We start from the raw sequence: 17,192 nt of genomic DNA, 5'->3' as shown, positions 1-17,192 counted from the left end.
TTTGTAATTGTATACAATCATATTCAATATAATAATAATAATCATCATGTAAATTATGCTTAACATATAATTGTAATCAGTCACTTATCATGCAAATATACTGAACAACATAAGTGTAAAAAAGTCACAACATCACTCTTAAAAAATAACTCTTTCTTGTGTCCATCTTTTACATGCAGGAGAAGTTCTTTGGTCAGCTCGTTAGGTTCCACCAAAGCAGCATGATCCAGTTTGGACTATGTTTCAGATTACCTCACATTTTGACTCTTACTTTGGCAAACTTTGGGGTTCAGGGTCGTTTCAGTGACTATAGAGTCCTCATGTTCTGTGCCTGCAAAACCAGCACAAATTATGGCAATAGTGTGTTTTCACATGCCCTAAAGAAGATACGCAATGCTTGACAATTGCTGTGAACCTTGTTTTAAAAAACCTCCATTTTGTCTCTGGGTGAATGAAGCTGTTCTGACTGACAAAGCTTTCTCCTAGCAACATTTCAAAACATAGGCAATCTAGTCTACCATTTTCTTCTTCTAAAGCTGCAAACTGTATCAAATCTGAGTGATTTTATTCATTGGATGGTGCAAGAACATCTGATTGTGAGAAAACACACAGCTGTCTTAAATCTTTCATGAATGTCTTCCAATTTTACCACTATTCTTAAGTCTGAGCCCAGCTGCCTATAAAGGAAGCTAACACCAGCTAATTTGATCCAGGATCTCTTCTTTTTGATCATGATTCATGTCTCTATAGAACAGACTAAAGTATTCAATTCTTAATTTGGACCTGAGGAAAATTTCCACAGACTTTCTGCACACTGTTTATAGATTTTCTTTGGATTTTGGCAGTTTTTGTACTTGAAAAACCAGCAAAATATTTTGTCCAAGACCCTCAGAAACCCGACCATCTAAAAATATTCTTTGAAGGGATCTGTTGATTTTGCATGAGTTTTGAAATTGAGAAAAACTTGCAGGACTCATTTGGAGGTATACAGATAATCAGTCAAACAATCAAGTTTATTTGCAAACCACATTTCAGCTACAAGGCTGTTCAAATAAAAATATAAAGTCATAGAAAACACCATAAACTTAATTGGGAAAACCAGTAACAGAAAGTACATTTTGATGAGTGGCATAATTAAATCATTAATACTTGTCAAATCTGTTGGTCAATGTTTCATTTATTACAGTTCAAAAGCAACTCTGAGCAGGTAGGTTTATAGTCTAGATTTAAAAGAACTCAGTGTTCCAGCTGTTTTGCAGTTTTCTGGAAGTTTGTTCCAGATTTGTGGTGCATAGATTTATTTATTTCAAACAGGTTTTTAAAAACAAAAACATGTAATCGGTCTTGTTGCTGAACATGAAGGTTGTAGCGGGCCAGATTTGGGCTCTGGGCCTTGAGTTTGACAGATAGAGATGTTTACATCTTCATTCTGAGCAGAGATCTGATCCTGTTCTCAGAACTGAGCCTCTCTTACAGTCATGCTGTATTTAGGGCCATCTGGAGAAACGAACGGCCCAGTAAATGGAGGCCTCCCTCCGTCATGCAGCTCAGTTATGGAAACAGTGATGCCGCATGGCTTCCCCAGCCGTCTGACCTCCGGTCATGATCCCTGCGTTTGGGAGAAGACGGACTGCAGCAGCTTCTGGAGTCAGCGTGAAAGCTGCTCATTTGCGAACCCCCCGCTGGGTTAAATCAACCCCTGCATGAGTGTGTATGTTTTCACGCTGGCCCACTGAACTCTTTCATTTCATGCCATCACAGGACCTCTTCTGTGGACCAGTGAACCTCTTACAGCTGATGAACAAGACCTGGTATTTCTGTGGAAAAGACGCAAAGAAATATTTCATATTTTGCTGCTAAAAATGTGCGACTTTTTGGAAATTATTAACTGAATTTACACCCAAGTTTGAGATGGAAAGTGAACATTTTCAGTGTGATGTGTCCTTTGAATTGTTTTCACAGCTGGTTTTGATAAAACTGGACCTGGAAGGATCAGAAAACGGGGAAGCTGGGATTTACAGCGCTCAGCACCATGACAGAAAATAAGGCATATATCACAGCCGCCCGTTGGTTCAGGCATGCAGGTATTTTCCTCTCCATCTTGTGTGGCATCAGCTTGTAAAGGGAACAGAAGCAGCTCAGACTCCTAATAATGAGAGTAGCAAACTAAATGCATGTTACCATGCGTATCAAGCTTTTGTGTGGTTTATTTTATAGGTTTTAAACAAGTTTTCTTGTTGACTTTTATGGGATTTTTGTTAAATCGGGTTTTATAACATTGCTTTTCATTTTGTGGGTTTTAGTGTTGAATTTTATGCCCTCACTCTCAAGTTTCTTTACTTTTGACTCACCCTGCATGTTCCAAGCTACAAACGGTAATCCACTGAGATTTTCTTAGAGGAATACCTTAAGTTAAATAATCTAATCATTATTAAGTAATTATTGATTTAAAACAAGCTCCTGTATATTGCTTGTTAGCTTTTTATATAGCAGTCTGTATTACAACGGTTCTGAGAAGGCCTCTGACTGAAGACGCTGTGGTTGTGTGAAAAGGATGATCAGAGTTGTATGTGAAGTTATTTTATTAAAAGCCCTTCTCTGAAAAATAATTTCTAGAGGTTCCAGACCAGAACAGGACCGGCCTTGTCTGCTCTGTCTCTTCTTCTAGACGGCTTCGCTGTTGCGTCTCCAGATCAGGTGAGCTTCCATCTCTGATCCACCCGACGACTGCAGAGTCTTCCGAGTATTTCTGCAGATGACAGGAGTTTGTTTTGCACTCTGAAGCGCACAGAGTGAATAGAAGTGGTGTGAGCACAGTTCCCTGTGGTACTCCTGTGCTGCTAACCACCTGGTTGGACACACAGTCCTTCAGTTTCACAAACTGTGGTCTGTTTGTCAGGTAGGTATTGATCAAGGTGATTATTGAGGCCTCTACCTGTGTCTTCTGAAGTTTTTGACAAAAGATCTGGCTGAATTTTGCTAAATTTACAGTAGAAATAAAATCTCCACTTAATTCTTATCCTTTAAGATTTTTTGTTTTAAAACCAAGACTGCATGCTAACTAACTGGGTCATTCAAAGTTTTCCATCACTTGTATGGATATCGATGCTGCATTGGAAACAAATATTTAGCATCAACCATTAAATTAAATAAATATGATGAATAATATCTGGACTTAATAAAGTGATGCTAATGCTGCTCCCCATCATAACCAGATCAGTGGTTATTCTGTAGTTTTTGCCTTCATCTAAGACTGTTGAGAATTTATCAGTCATAAAAACTTCAAAACTCTCAGGCTGTGGGTTTACTGGTGGTACTGGTGTGGACTGGGAACCAGTACTACGGTTTTCATACTCCTCCCTCCAGGAACAAACTCCCAGTTTCTATTAAGAAGCTCCTGGCTTTTTAGTAAACGACTTAAAACTTTCTGTTTTTCATAAGGCTTACATTTGCAAACTTTTCCTCATTATGTCTACTAGGATTACTAATATTATTTGCTGCTGGTAAATGTCATAATAATGAGGAAATGTTTGTTGAAACTGAGGCATTTGAACACTCTAATGTTGCTACACCTTGAGACACTTTTGGAAAGCCCAGATGATGATGATGTCATGACTTTAATGTCAAACACACCAACTACTCCCTTGTGACATCAGTTGAAATAAAAAAAGAGCAGTGAGAGTTTCCAGAAGTCTGTTTCATCTTTACGCACAGTTTCCAGATGCCTGAAGGGGCAAATGTTGATCTGTTCAAACAATTACTGTGAATCAAAACATAAACAAAATCTTACTAAGGATTTTTCGAATACTTTGTAGTGTAAATATCTTCCTTCCTGCCCACAGCATCATCATCTGAAACAACTATTTGATGAAACGTAATATGAATTGAACATTTAATTTAGGGATTAATCGATAGTTGACAGAATTTTCATAGAATTTAGTAATTGATTAATCATTAACTGGGGTTATCAGTCATATTAACTTCAAAACTGTTAAAAAACTATATGATGAAAGAACAACACAGCCAGAGGTGCAATGAAACCAGAACTGTAAAAAAATATACATTTTGCATTGAAGATAAAAAACAAAAATACATTTCAGATATGATCTACTCAAAACTCCTTAAGTTACATTTTTAGCTTCGCCCAGTTCAAATTCTGTAAAGAAAATCTAGTAAGCACATTTTCTGTCATATTATTAATAAAAACAACTAAGGATCATTTCATATGTTGATATTAAAAGTATTTTTCTTTAAGATGTAGATGCATCCTTTGCTAGGAATGATCTAAACTCTAACAGAATGCTGTCATATTACATTTTAGGCAATAAACGCTATTTCCTTACTTAAAAAAGAGAATTTAAGTGGTTATATAAAAAACATCTGCAGAATGTGGTAATGGGTTATCTGATTACTCAATTAATTATCAAAATAATTGTTAGTTGCAGCTCTAATTGAATTAACTTTCTGATTAATAACATTCTTCTGAAGTGAAATTAGTTGATTTGGTTTTCTGTCAAGTTCTTTTCTGCTCTGTTAAACATGAAAAGTATTTTTTGAATATTTGTAGTCCTGTTGGCCAAGTTGAGCATCTATTTCTGCAGATTTTCAGAGTCCAAACTTTTTGGACCGACGGCCAAAATCCCCAAGTTGACAGTATTCAGGGGCCAAATTCCATCCATCCAGTTTCTGACACCCTTGTCCCTAGTGGGGCTCGGAGGGGACCCATCTGGAGCGAGACATTTAGAAAACACGGAAATATCAGTGCTAATTATTTCTATTTTACCTGGACAACAATTAATAAAATTTAATATTTTATGTTTGCCTTTCCATGTACTGTTACTTAACTTTTTGGGCTTATTTTAAATTTAAGCCTCTGAAATGGTTTTAGTTTATTCCAAGAAACAAAAATGAAAATTCAAATTTACTTTATTAAAGGGAAATTAAATGTTGTTGTAACTCATTAATTTAGATTTTTCAGAGTTATTGAAGATACGTTTCTTTCACAAACTTTGCTTTATTTAGCCAAATAAAATGGATGGACGTAGCAAAGTTTGTTTTTGAATAAAAACTGGCAAGACTTATTATGAGATGGAAATAAAATAAAATACATTTTTTGTGTGTTGTACTTCATATTTTCTGCTTAAGAAGATATGAACTCTTGATGGAAATTACAAAAAGTGTTGCAGGGTCAAACTTCAACCATTCAGTCAAGGGCCACACAAAATCAATCCAAGGGCCACAATTGGCCCCTGGGCCGTATTTTAGCCACCCCTGGTCTGAGGCCTTTAAATAAAAATCAGGAAGTCTCTTCATTTCGTCCAGAATCTGGCTGCATGCGCGCTTAGGATCATGTCAGCCACAGAAAGTAATTCATCCTGCAGAGGTTGCAGGAACTGTGGGGGGTTTCGGTAGCCGACAGCTCAACAAATCGCCTCCCTGGACCCTCGTTAGGACGCAGCTGATCTCTGTGGTCAACTCCTGCTCCGACTCCGTCACTCTCTGTAGAAACACCCAGAAAAACAACTCCAGATAAGTGGAAACTGTGGTAAACGTCTCCTCGCTACATTGTGAAAGAGCCGTTTGCTGAGAGATTTGAGGATTGTTGAGAATCTCTGCCAGAGTTAAGTAGCAGCAGACCAGAAAACAGCTGCTGAAGTTCAGCTCGGTGGAAACTTTAACTCCTCAGCACGCAGTGATGACAGCTTTCCATGCGACACTCAAATTGCTAAATTAATGTTTTTATGCCTCTAAACGTTAAAACACCAAATACCACGCTCTAATAAACATGCTATTATTTCCAGTTCCGAACTGCTTAAAATATTTTTTAAACACCTTATTTAGGATCCCGCATTAGGCTAACAGAGGGACACTGCCACCTACAGGCCAAACAGGACAATACACCACCTATCTGAGGAGGATATTCACTGAATAAAATCAGTTTGAACAGAAACTGATCTAGAGTTTTGGATTAAGTTTGCAGCATTAGTTTTTGTATTCATGGTCAAAGAGGAATGATAGTTTATTTGCTACAGTTCTGGTCCGTTCCTCCTGATAAAAACAAACAAAAAACATATTTAAATAAAAATTCATGAATGCTTAAATTGCTTTGTTTTTTTTTTATTTATCTTCCCTACAACTTTCTGAGGCGTCCTCTGAAAATCTGCTGTAAAGTCTAATATACACCACATTGTGTTGGTCTAACATGTAAAATCCCAATAAAATGAACTGAAGTTTGGAGTTGTAATCATGGCTGTAGCTATTATTGTAGTAATCAATCTATTTATCATTCTCATAATTGATTAATCAGTTAAAAAAGTGCCACATACAACAGGTTTTTCATTCAACCATTTAAGCCTTTTTAATGCAAGAAATACATTAAAAAAATTTCCATTCCTTTTTTAAATAAGAAAACATTTTATGGCCTAAAATTAAATGTAATAACATTCATTTAGTAAATCTGAAACAAGTGAAGCTAAAACTTTGTAACTTGAGTTTTGGCTGAAACTTATGCATTTATATATTAAATGCAAAATGCAAATATGTTTTGTAGTTTTTAATCAATTGTTGCTGTGAATGTTCTTTTCAGCAAATGACTTTTTGTTGAGTCAGTTCACAATTAATCAATTACTGAATTTGAAGATAATTTCAATAATTCATCACAATCAAATTTATCATTTCATCCATAGTTTTAATGTAACAAAATGTGTAAAAAAAATTTATTAGAAATTTTAGAAGGAACAAGTGAGAAAATGGGTGATAAACATTTGAATAGAAGAATTTTATAAATTGTTGAACCAATTTAACATCTTTAGAAATTATCTAAGATCCCAATCCGAGTCTATTTGCAGCATGATTTTCTGCTGGGTTTCCTTCGTTGAATTATAAGCCTGGTGGGCCACCAGGCTTGATTTGTGTCCCCACCAGGCTGAGCATTGTTAACCATCTTAGTTGTTTAAATTATTGTCTTTTTTAAGACTCAATAGTTGGTGTTTAGGTATGAATATTACAGTCTTCCAAAAATGCATAACAATCAAGTAATATTTTCAAATTTCCTGTCAACTTTAAACATTTTTTAACTCAAAAACATGAATATATGAAGGCTGGATGAATGACTACCAAGCGCCCTGAGCTTAGCAAGTTTTCTGGTATAAAACTGTTTCTGTGTTGAAAATTAAAAACCCAAAAACTGGAAAAAAATGAATCTGAGCTCAAAGAATCTGCCTTATGTAAAGATTTATTAATTTATAATACAAGCTTTTATGTTGACCACATTGCATTTTAGTTTTTTTTTTTACATTTATTCATACTGAGCTAAAACTTCATAGCAGTGACACTGATCGACAAAAACACAAACCAAAGGACACTCAATGGAAGGAATCGAAAGGTTTCCGCAGCCTGTCACAGTGCACCACTTCAAAATAAAAATCTCACTAGTCCTCACACAGTATGCAACGTGCATCACACACCCTCAGACAGACTCGCACACAAACTCAACAAATACCTATACACAAGATAAAAATTGATATATTTAAATTTCCTTATTAATGATATTAATGAATTCCACAATAAAAGGCAAACATGAAATATAGACGGCATCCAAAATGAAAGGGAGGTGAAAACCCGTCCTTCTTTCCTGTTCTTCCCAACACCCGTCACGGGGGGAAAACTAAATATTCTGCCTCATTGTGAGCCTCCATTGGTTGGAAGGAGGATTAAACTAACACCATCTCTCCCTCACGTCTTGTTTTTCCGCTTTCTTTTCTACTCACCTCCCATTATTACAACAAAATACCAAACGAATCCGTGGATCCAAAACAGTTTCTCTTCACCGAAGCTTCTCCGACAGAAACGAACAAACGCAGGCGGTTCAGTTAGTTCTGCAGAAAATGTCTGGCAAATTTTCTACTACATGAGAGAAAAAAAGCAAAAGACAAAATAAAAAAAAAAAACATGTTGAAGGAGGAGATTAACCAATAAACACTTCATAATTAGACAGGTTAAGTGCAGCAGGACCCGGAGAATTGTCCATGTAAATAGTAGAGGAGGGTTAAAGCCCACAAAATCCTTTATAAGTCCGTTAAAAAGCTGTGAGCGTCCGGGTCTTTAACACTAAAAATGCCAGCTTTTTAAAAACACCTCATGTGTGGCAGAGAGCGTGTATCGGTGAAATCTTAAAATTAAAAGGAAATGGCTACAGGGAGTAATGCAGACGGTAAAAATTGTGTTGGAGGGGTATATTGGCACAAATAAAAACAACAACAACAGAAAAAAAAATGCCTCAAATCGGACAAGAGTTCAACCAAAGCGTCCCCGAAACGGGACTTCCTGCGATTTCTTCCAGATCTGCAGGCGAAGAGGCGAGCAGCAGGAGAAAAAAGTGAGGGAGTTTGTGCATGTTTAGGTGCGCGTTATGTTTAGTTTGCTCGATGTTGGGGTAGAGGAGGAGGGAAGAGGGTTTCTGATGCTTTACAAGAGGAGGCAGCAGTTGCTTTCTGTGGTTTTTTCTCTGTTCCTCTGACCTACAAAGACAAGACAGAAGAGACATGCAGATTTAAAACCTCGAGTCGATGAGAAACTCCAGCCGTAAACAGGATGAGCAATGAATCTGTGCCTTGGTTTGTTCCAAACATGCAAATATTTACTAAATATTCCAGTCAACAAATTAAAACTTGGAAGGAAAACTCTTGGTTTTATGACAACACTAACCATGAGAGTTGGGCTCGGGAAGAGTCTCCCTGGCAACCAAATGCATGACGGTTGTTCGTCCCGGTGGCAGTTTCAGAGCTTCAAACAGGAAACAAACATCAGTAAACTGTTTTATTAATTATGTTTCTCTATGCAAAACATGTCCATTACATTTTTTGCACAAAATTATTCTTAAATAATGTGATTTGAGCCTAGTCTTTGAAAAGCAGAAGTGGAGCCTCCTGCAGAACCAACAAGAATGTAGCAAGTGGTTTCTGGATGGTAAGTGAACAACAAAACATTTGTCTTTTCCAGCAGCCATTATTGAGAGCGTACAGTGGAAAAACCAGCTGACCAAATGTGCTGGAGCTCGGCTTGGGTTGCTAGGTAACAGAGCTGGGCATGGCAGGGGTTGCCATAGGGATAATTTTACTGGACGATAAATTGTCCTAAGTTGTTCTGTCAAAGATCAGGAAACTTTAATTTTGTAAAGAACACTTAACACTAGAGATGGAAGATGTTTTAAATATCCAAAAACAATAAATAAATCAGAAATAAAATCCACTTAAAACAGAAATAAAATGAAATGCAAGGTTTCTGTAAACAAAATTGCCTTCCATAAAATATTAATCACCTGAATGAAATGTTTTTAATCCGATTCTAATATAAATGAACTTATCAGATTTTCATTTTCTAATTGTTGAAAATAGAAATAACAAATGATAACCTCATTGTCTCAATTTCTCTCAACCATGTTGTTTTACATGTTGTTTTATCATCAGTAAAACTAATTTCTGGGCCAATAATCTTGCGCAGTGATGCAGTTCATGTTCACTGTATTGGAAACATTTCTGCTTTATCTTATCACGTTACACCCTGAATGTTATAGATTGGTAAATCATACGAGTGTTTAGTCCACTGAAGCCAACAATCAACCCGTTCATTTGACTTCGAGCCAGTGAGCGCAGGTGGAGATCAGGCGGAGAGTAGCGGGGTCGAAAGGTCAACTGCTTAATGAGTTTAAAGAAAACAGATGATCACATTCATTCGCTCCTTAGACCGCTTTGGCAAGGCTTAGCCGTTAATGTCTTAAACCACAACCTGCTTAGATAAAGGAAGACTGCTACTGCAGCTGCAGGTCTCTTCATTTAACTCAAATTTAAAGTAAAATCTGCCGCCAAAAATGTTCCTAAAGATTTGGTGCAAACCATTTTTATTTTTTTCATTAGATAAACATTATTTGTTTGCTTAGTTTGATCATTTTCGATCATATTTCCTTCTGTTCTGTACCTCTTAAGCACTTTCGCTGTATGAAAACGGCTCTACAAATACAGTTTTATTGACTGCCGGTGTGATTGGGTTGCATCAGAGAAGGTCTCACCTCCCAGCGTAACATTGCCATGAAGGAAGCGCCCCTGGAAAATGAGGCGCAGTATACTGGGACTGCTCACCTGCTCTTCCTCCCATCCTGTCATAGAAAAAGGAAAAAAGTTTATCGTAAAATGTTTTTCTTCTGCACTATGCGCACAATTATTAGACGAGTGAGTATTTTGACCAAGAAATTGAATGTAGGGCTGTGCAAATATGGCATGAAAAATAAAATCTCCAACATTTTTGGACCATATCTAATTTTAATCTATTTTTTTCTGGTAACAAGGTGCTGCTTTACAACTATACATTTTTGAAAAGCAGAAAGTGAGCCTCCTGCACAACCAACACAAATGCAGAAAGTGATTTCTGGATGGTAAATCAGCAACAAAACACTTGTCTTTCCCAGCAGCTATTGTACAGTGCATAGATCCATAAAACAAGCTGACCAAATGTTCTGGGGTTGCTAGGTAACGGCGCAGTGTCCATGTAATGTGACTTACCATTCCAGATATTTTAAAATTGTTTTTAGAAGCAGATTAGACCCAAATGGAAGTACAAATAGAGAATTTTGCATAACCGATCACCTTTAAACATTAATGTTTAACAATGTTTATTGACATTTAGGATTAACTGGAAAATTAAATAAAAACTTTTTTCCCTTGGGGCCAAAACTGGCAAATTTAAACAACTCAACATTTCTTGAATTAAAAATGCAAATGTGATTTTTCTTTGATTTTAGTTTAATTTGCTCAACAATATGCTACATTTTCATTACATTTATACATCTTTAAAGAATGGAAACATAAAAAAGGCTTTAGACCGTTTCCCTATTAAAAGATAGACAATTTAAAATATTTGGGGTTTTCTGTAGATCTTTATTTTGTTGGCCAAATTTTTATCCCTCTTGATTTGTGAACAATCAAAATTTCAAGGGCCAAAAATGGCCCCTGGGTCACACTTTGGCCACATGTGGTGGAAATGTAAAAGAATACTAGATAGAAATGTTTAGATAAATATACTAGCTTTATTATTTGGTGAAGTTCAACATAATTTACAATATCCCACACTTTAGATTAAACGTACTTCAAGACACATTCACTGACCGCCTGCAATAGTCTACATCAACTTCCAACAGTTGATGTAGACTATTTTTACTTTGTTTCAAGAATAGGTATGCACATCTTATTCTTCAACAATATAATATAAAAACATATACAGGGGTCAGTAAACTGACATTTTGTAAGGCAATATCAGGAGGATAACTGAGGGTTTACATAAAAGAAATGTTCAAATTATAGAATCTATACAACGTACCTGCAGGCCAGTGGTCAAACACATGCTTGGCGATGTCTGTGGCCGAGTCGTTTGGAGAGAAAGTGAAGTCTTGTGTTTTGCCGCTGACCAGGATAAGGCGGAGATGCACCTAAAAAAAACAACAAATGAAAACATCTCAATGCGTCCAAAACCAGAACTCGTACCATCCGAGTCAAACGGCGTTCACACAGATACAATCTTCCCAATTATCAGTGTTGAAACTCCTGCACTTCCTCTAACCTCTTCTGGCATGAGGTGACCTTCCGAAGGCTCAGAGGAGACGGGCATTCCAGTCTAATTAGATTTATCCGCAGCAGATCTCCTCTCTTTGACTGGCTGACTTTGTTTGGAGGGGGCTTACGGTGAAGTGAGCCCTTGGTGCCAGAGACAACAACAGATGAGGGTGGGGTTAGGAGGGAGAACACGGCCCCTTTGGTGTCAGGGTGCTGCTGCTCCACTCCGGACCGTCAGGCTAATGCGATAACCCCAGGTGTCCCAGACAGCGCCGGGTTATTAATTTAACATGGAGTCAAAGGTTGCTAGTTGGTTTGGTTGGGAAGGGTTTGTAACAGTGAGGCTGAATCGATTAATCAAATTTTTGGCTTTTGAAGATTTAATTTTTGGGTTTCCATAGTTCAGAGTAACGTCAGCATGCCTAAGGTAGCCATCTTGTTTGACAAGCGAGTTTTACAGTTTGTATTTAATTGGACTTTGAATTCTGGTCAACTCTATGACAGAATATAGGGGTCAGATAGGGCTGGACAATAAATCAATAATATGTATTAGAAAAGGAACGTGATCAATATCAAAAGATAACACGTCTGATAGAATATTCAATGTTCTATATAGAGAATTTTCACTGAAATTCAACCCAGAACTCACTCACTCTTTGGTTACCTAGCAACTCACTCACTCTTTGGTTACCTAGCAACAACTTGTAGAGTAACTGCCACAGGAGCAGTTTCAGGTTTCACGACTGTGAGAAACCATAAATGCTTATATTGTGATACGTTTTTCAGCCATATCATCCAGCTACGATTATTTTTTTATCGTGACAAAGTATTAATATTATTGCAATAAAATTTTACAGTAAAGTCGAAATAAAACTAGAATAATGTCGTAATGAGAATAAGGTAGCAATTTTATGAGACCTCCAAAACAAAAAATAACAAAATGAAGAATGTTGAGCATGTTGTGAAGTTATAATTTGGTATCTGTTTTACAGATAAAGAAATACTTCATCTTTTAACACATCAGCAACAAATTATTGTCAATATAGCAAAACTCTGAAACAACTGAGGTAATGAGGGTATTTTGAAGAACGAACCACATGATCTGGATAACTAAGATTTTCCCCCCTCAATTTTTTTTTTCTTTTGATTTAAATTATTTTTTTTCCTGGTAAAATTGCATCTTTATGAGTCCGCTTTATAATGGATTGATAGAGGAATCTATTATAAAGCGTTTGTTATTGAGAGCGACCCAGGTGAAGGCCTTTCCTGACATTTGCCACTGATTAGCAGATGGTCCATGAACTTTCTTCTTTTGATAAATCACAGCAAGCAAGAACAAAGCGACTTAACTGAATGAGTGTGACGTCAGGGCGAGGAAGGGGTCGACCCCGCTTCCTGATCTGTTTACGAACACAACCCACCGCCCCCACACCGTCTCCCCCAGTCCCGCTTCTGAGGGTCCCTGTGAACCGGATAACCTCGCAGTTTGGTTGCACGTGTGTGTCATCATCATCGTCATCAACAGGCTTTGTTCACTTTTATCCCCAGAGAAATAAAAACAAAGTCGAACCTGCCTGGTTCCTCATGGCAACAGCATACATCACAAATTCCTGAAATGTTTTTCTAATCCGAATAAATGTTTTACAACCGAAACACGCTTCTAATTGACTGTTTCATGGATTTGAGAGTGCTTAAGGAGACAAAGGTTTGTGTTTGGCTGTTTTTATGAAAATATGATCAATCATAACTTCCTAATGGACAGCAATAGAAAATGTTAGTTTTTCAGATGAAATATGCGAATATAACATAATATAATCAAGATCTTTGATAAACTCTAAAATTAATTGATGTATTGATGAAAAAGAGATTTATATCTTTTTTTCATTAAATAAATCAAAATTAAGAACTGCTAGCATTATTACACAATAAAAACATTTGTCCCTATATGTTAATGCACTTCTTGAGTAGGTCTGCTGCAATAAACAATAAATTAATTAATTGCGTAATAAATTAAAATTAGCTCAATAATTTTTATTTGCATGATTTATTGTTTTTCTCTTTTCTGTCTACCAAAAACTGGATGACAAAAGTCTTCAATATGGTGCTTTAGTCTCAACTATCTCTTCTTTTAAAGGACAATTTTGTTAACAGAGACTAATTTATTTTATTTGTTGTTTCTTTTATTTTATATATTTAAATGTCTTCCAATTCCAGCGTTAAATGTTCATTAAAACTGGAAGTTTATTGATCTTTGAGAATGTGTTCTTGTATTATTATTATTCCATGACATTATAATACTTGGAAATGGTCTCAAAATATTATCGTTTATCAAAATTAATTCTGGGAAAATTTATCATCCAGTAAAATCTGCAAGGCCAGTTTTTGAGTAAAAATCAAATGGGACATATATATTTACAATGCATTTTATGTTGGATTTAAAACCATTTCTACAAAAGAACCTGCAGAATGTTCAAATTTATGCGTTAGCCTTTGGAATAACAAAAACAATACATCAGATTTAGCCAAAGTCAAATCAGCAGGTAGGAATTCAAATAAAAACCAGAAATGTTCTGGTTTAGTCATTTGAAAAGATACAATATAAAGACATATATATTCCAAATTCCAGTGTTGCTTGGCTAAATAATATGACTTAACTTTGGTTTCCCAAATACATGTGACAAATATTTTGGTTGAAATTGGGGGCAGCACATAAAGAGGGTACAATCAATTGGTATCTAAACCTTGAAAGGAAAGTAGGCCAGCGTTTAACCGAGATTAGACAGATGGTGTTCACGGGAACAGCCGTCACGATCCCAGATAAGTGTTTGTGGAAGTTGGCTAATCCACAACCCCCCTTCCACGTCCCACCGAAACCCCCAAACACTTAAATTATCCCAACTTCTGCTTGAAGCGACATGGCAATCACACACAATCGTGGCTGATTAAAGCATCTTTTTGCCCACTGTTGTTATTGTTCAGGTGGCAAGAGCTTCACTCACCAAATCATTATCCATCTGGGTGGTCATGGCTCAGACAGGAGGAAGGCCGTGGAGCAGAGAGGACAGGACGGGTGCGCTTCAGCTGCTGGAGACGGGGCCAGAGCCCTGGCACAAACAACACCAACACTGTGAGGCTGCATCCCACAGCCTGGCACCAAAACTGCACCGCACTCACACTGCGACCCGCTGAGCTGGCATGTTGCTAACACTACAGACAACTTCACTGCACTGCCAGTCAAATGTAATCTATTAATCAAACAGCTGATGCAGCAAAGCGAAATAAAGTTATAAAGAAACACATTCGCGCAGCTCAGCTGCTTCTGACAGATTCCAGCAGTTAACATGCAATAAAACTAGCTCGTAAGCTAAAATTTCGTTTTTAGCAACAGTAAACCACCATAGCTACTTAATTACTTAAACGGAATTAATATTTATAGATTTCTAGGTGCAAGAAAGCGAATTTTGTCAGAGCATACCAATAAGCATTGTGTCCTGTCCTGACAAATCTCGACTTCAGGTCTATGCTAACATAGCTTTAGCTTCTATGTTAGCTTAGCCGTTACTGATGCTATCGCTGGCTAACCAAAACCTGAGAAATGACGATGTTTCTGGGCCTTTGGCCTCACCTGCATCTGATGAATCGGATAAAATCTTTCATTCAGTTAAAATGAAGGATCGACATGAAGTAGTTTTACGACGTATGTTTTCGAAGGACTGCAGATGGATATCGTTAGGTTGGTTCGGGTTTCTTGGATGCTAATGGACGGGAAGACACCGGATGTTAGCAAAGGCTTCTGGGGATTGAAGTCTACAATAGCAAAGCTTCGCTCTGACCCTTAAACTGCATTTTACGGGAAGAGGATTAAGCACACTGTTAAAAAAATAATTCTGACTTTAATCTCAGAAATGTGGGATTAGACATTCAGATATATGATGTCAGTGGATCTCTGAGATTCTGATTAAAGTTAGCATTACTTTTTGAAAAAAGTCATATTTCTGAGAAAAAAGTTTTAATTCTGAGATTAAAATCAGAATTCTGACCTTTTCGACTTTTTCGCCTATTCAAAATTTAGACAACTAATATGTTTGACCAAAGGTGGGCAGAGCACCCAGAAATTGTACTCAAGTAAGAGTAGCACTTCTTCAACATATTTTACTCAAGTAAATCTAAAATATAATTACCCTAGAAATTACTCCAGTAGAGTAAAAAACATTTGGAAAAAGGTGACTCAAATATTGAACTGATCAAACATCAATAATTTAATATTTAAAAATTACATAATCAGACATACCAGAATATAAAGTTATATGAAAAGTTTGGTATTTTAAATTGAAATTTAAAAACACCTTTTTAATCCCACAGGGAAATTAAATGTTGTTGTAACTCATTAATTTAGATTCTTCAAAGAGTTATTGAAGATCAAGATGCCTGTTGGCAGGAAAGATCTTCTGCAGCAGTCTGTACTGCACTGAATCTAAAGACCAAAATAAAAATAATTATTATAAATATCAAAATCAGGCAAAAGAAAACAGTTTCCAAATCAGTTTCTTTCAACATAAAACTTATTAAACTTTAACAAAAAATGCAGGTGTGTGTCTGTGTCTGGTGAATTTTTGGGTAAAACAAGTTTGATTGTTGGGTAGAATATCCAGAAATTTCATTCAAGTAAGACCAAAAGACACACCTAGAAGTACATATTTTACAAAACGTTATGCAATGTAAAGTAGAATAAATATAACTAGTTACAAACCAACATCTTTGAGTAAAGCTTTCTGGATTGGGTTCCCAGATATCTGGATCCCAAAATCCTTATTTAGTGAATCTTTAATCCATAATGATACTGGATCCAATAGAGAAATTTCACTGATAATAAAATTAAAACTCAAACTGATGGTTGGTTTCCTTTACATCACCACAAGAGCTTTCAGGTTAGTGTGCCAGGAACAGGCAGAGTGGGTGTGCACCTGGCAGTCAGACACCTGGAGCCACTGGACCGTCCCAAACAGGAAACCTCTCAGCAGCTCCGTCTCAAGCATGACTCAGCTAACGAGGAGCGGCGCAGTTTTAAAAACAAACATTAAAGACGGAGATTAAGTGCAGTTTCGGTGGGGCGTGTTACTATTCATCTCAATGGACGGAAAGAGTCACTGGTATGCAAGATGAATCAGGATTACAACACAAAAAACTACTCAGAGGTTAAACCACAAACATGTACTGTTAGATTAACATGCAGATAAACTACAGTTGTCACTTCCTAGTATACAATAGTGGAATATTTTTCAGTATTATGAAGGCTCAAATAACAAAATACTAAAGATAGATGATAATTGAAGACTAACTATGACAACTTACTTATCTTTTCATGGATTTATCCATCAATCAGAAGTGGCTCAGAGATTAAAGGAAGTGCAGTCAAAAGTTTAGCTGGTGCTTAAAACCAAGAGTGGATGTACCATTCTGCTGGGGCGTGTGCTGGATTAAAATTAATAAGCCATTATCCCTTTTTCAAATCCAGCATGTGGATTTTATTGATTTGCTGCATAAAGAAAAGCATTAAGAAGTAAAGTGCAGCATTTAGAGTACAATCTA

At 36.6% G+C, this 17,192-nt stretch overlaps 1 protein-coding gene across 1 annotated transcript; it reads right to left on the bottom strand.

The window, feature by feature from the left end:
• Nucleotides 1-7,218: 7,218 nt before the first annotated feature.
• On the bottom strand, nt 7,219-15,398 carry ubl3b (ubiquitin-like 3b). The gene is made up of 6 exons (XM_014991214.2): nt 15,229-15,398; nt 14,603-14,707; nt 11,371-11,479; nt 10,067-10,153; nt 8,707-8,784; nt 7,219-8,519 (listed from the first exon to the last, which is right to left on the bottom strand). The coding sequence occupies exons 2-6, from the start codon at nt 14,627-14,629 to the stop codon at nt 8,467-8,469; spliced, it is 354 nt and encodes a 117-aa protein (XP_014846700.1). The 5' UTR covers nt 14,630-14,707; nt 15,229-15,398; the 3' UTR covers nt 7,219-8,466.
• Nucleotides 15,399-17,192: the final 1,794 nt, after the last annotated feature.

This window comes from Poecilia mexicana, unplaced genomic scaffold (genome assembly GCF_051168715.1).
Source record: "Poecilia mexicana isolate PSO_F unplaced genomic scaffold, ASM5116871v1 scaffold_10, whole genome shotgun sequence".
NCBI lineage: Eukaryota > Metazoa > Chordata > Actinopteri > Cyprinodontiformes > Poeciliidae > Poecilia > Poecilia mexicana.
This window is presented reverse-complemented; position numbering and strand designations above follow the sequence as displayed.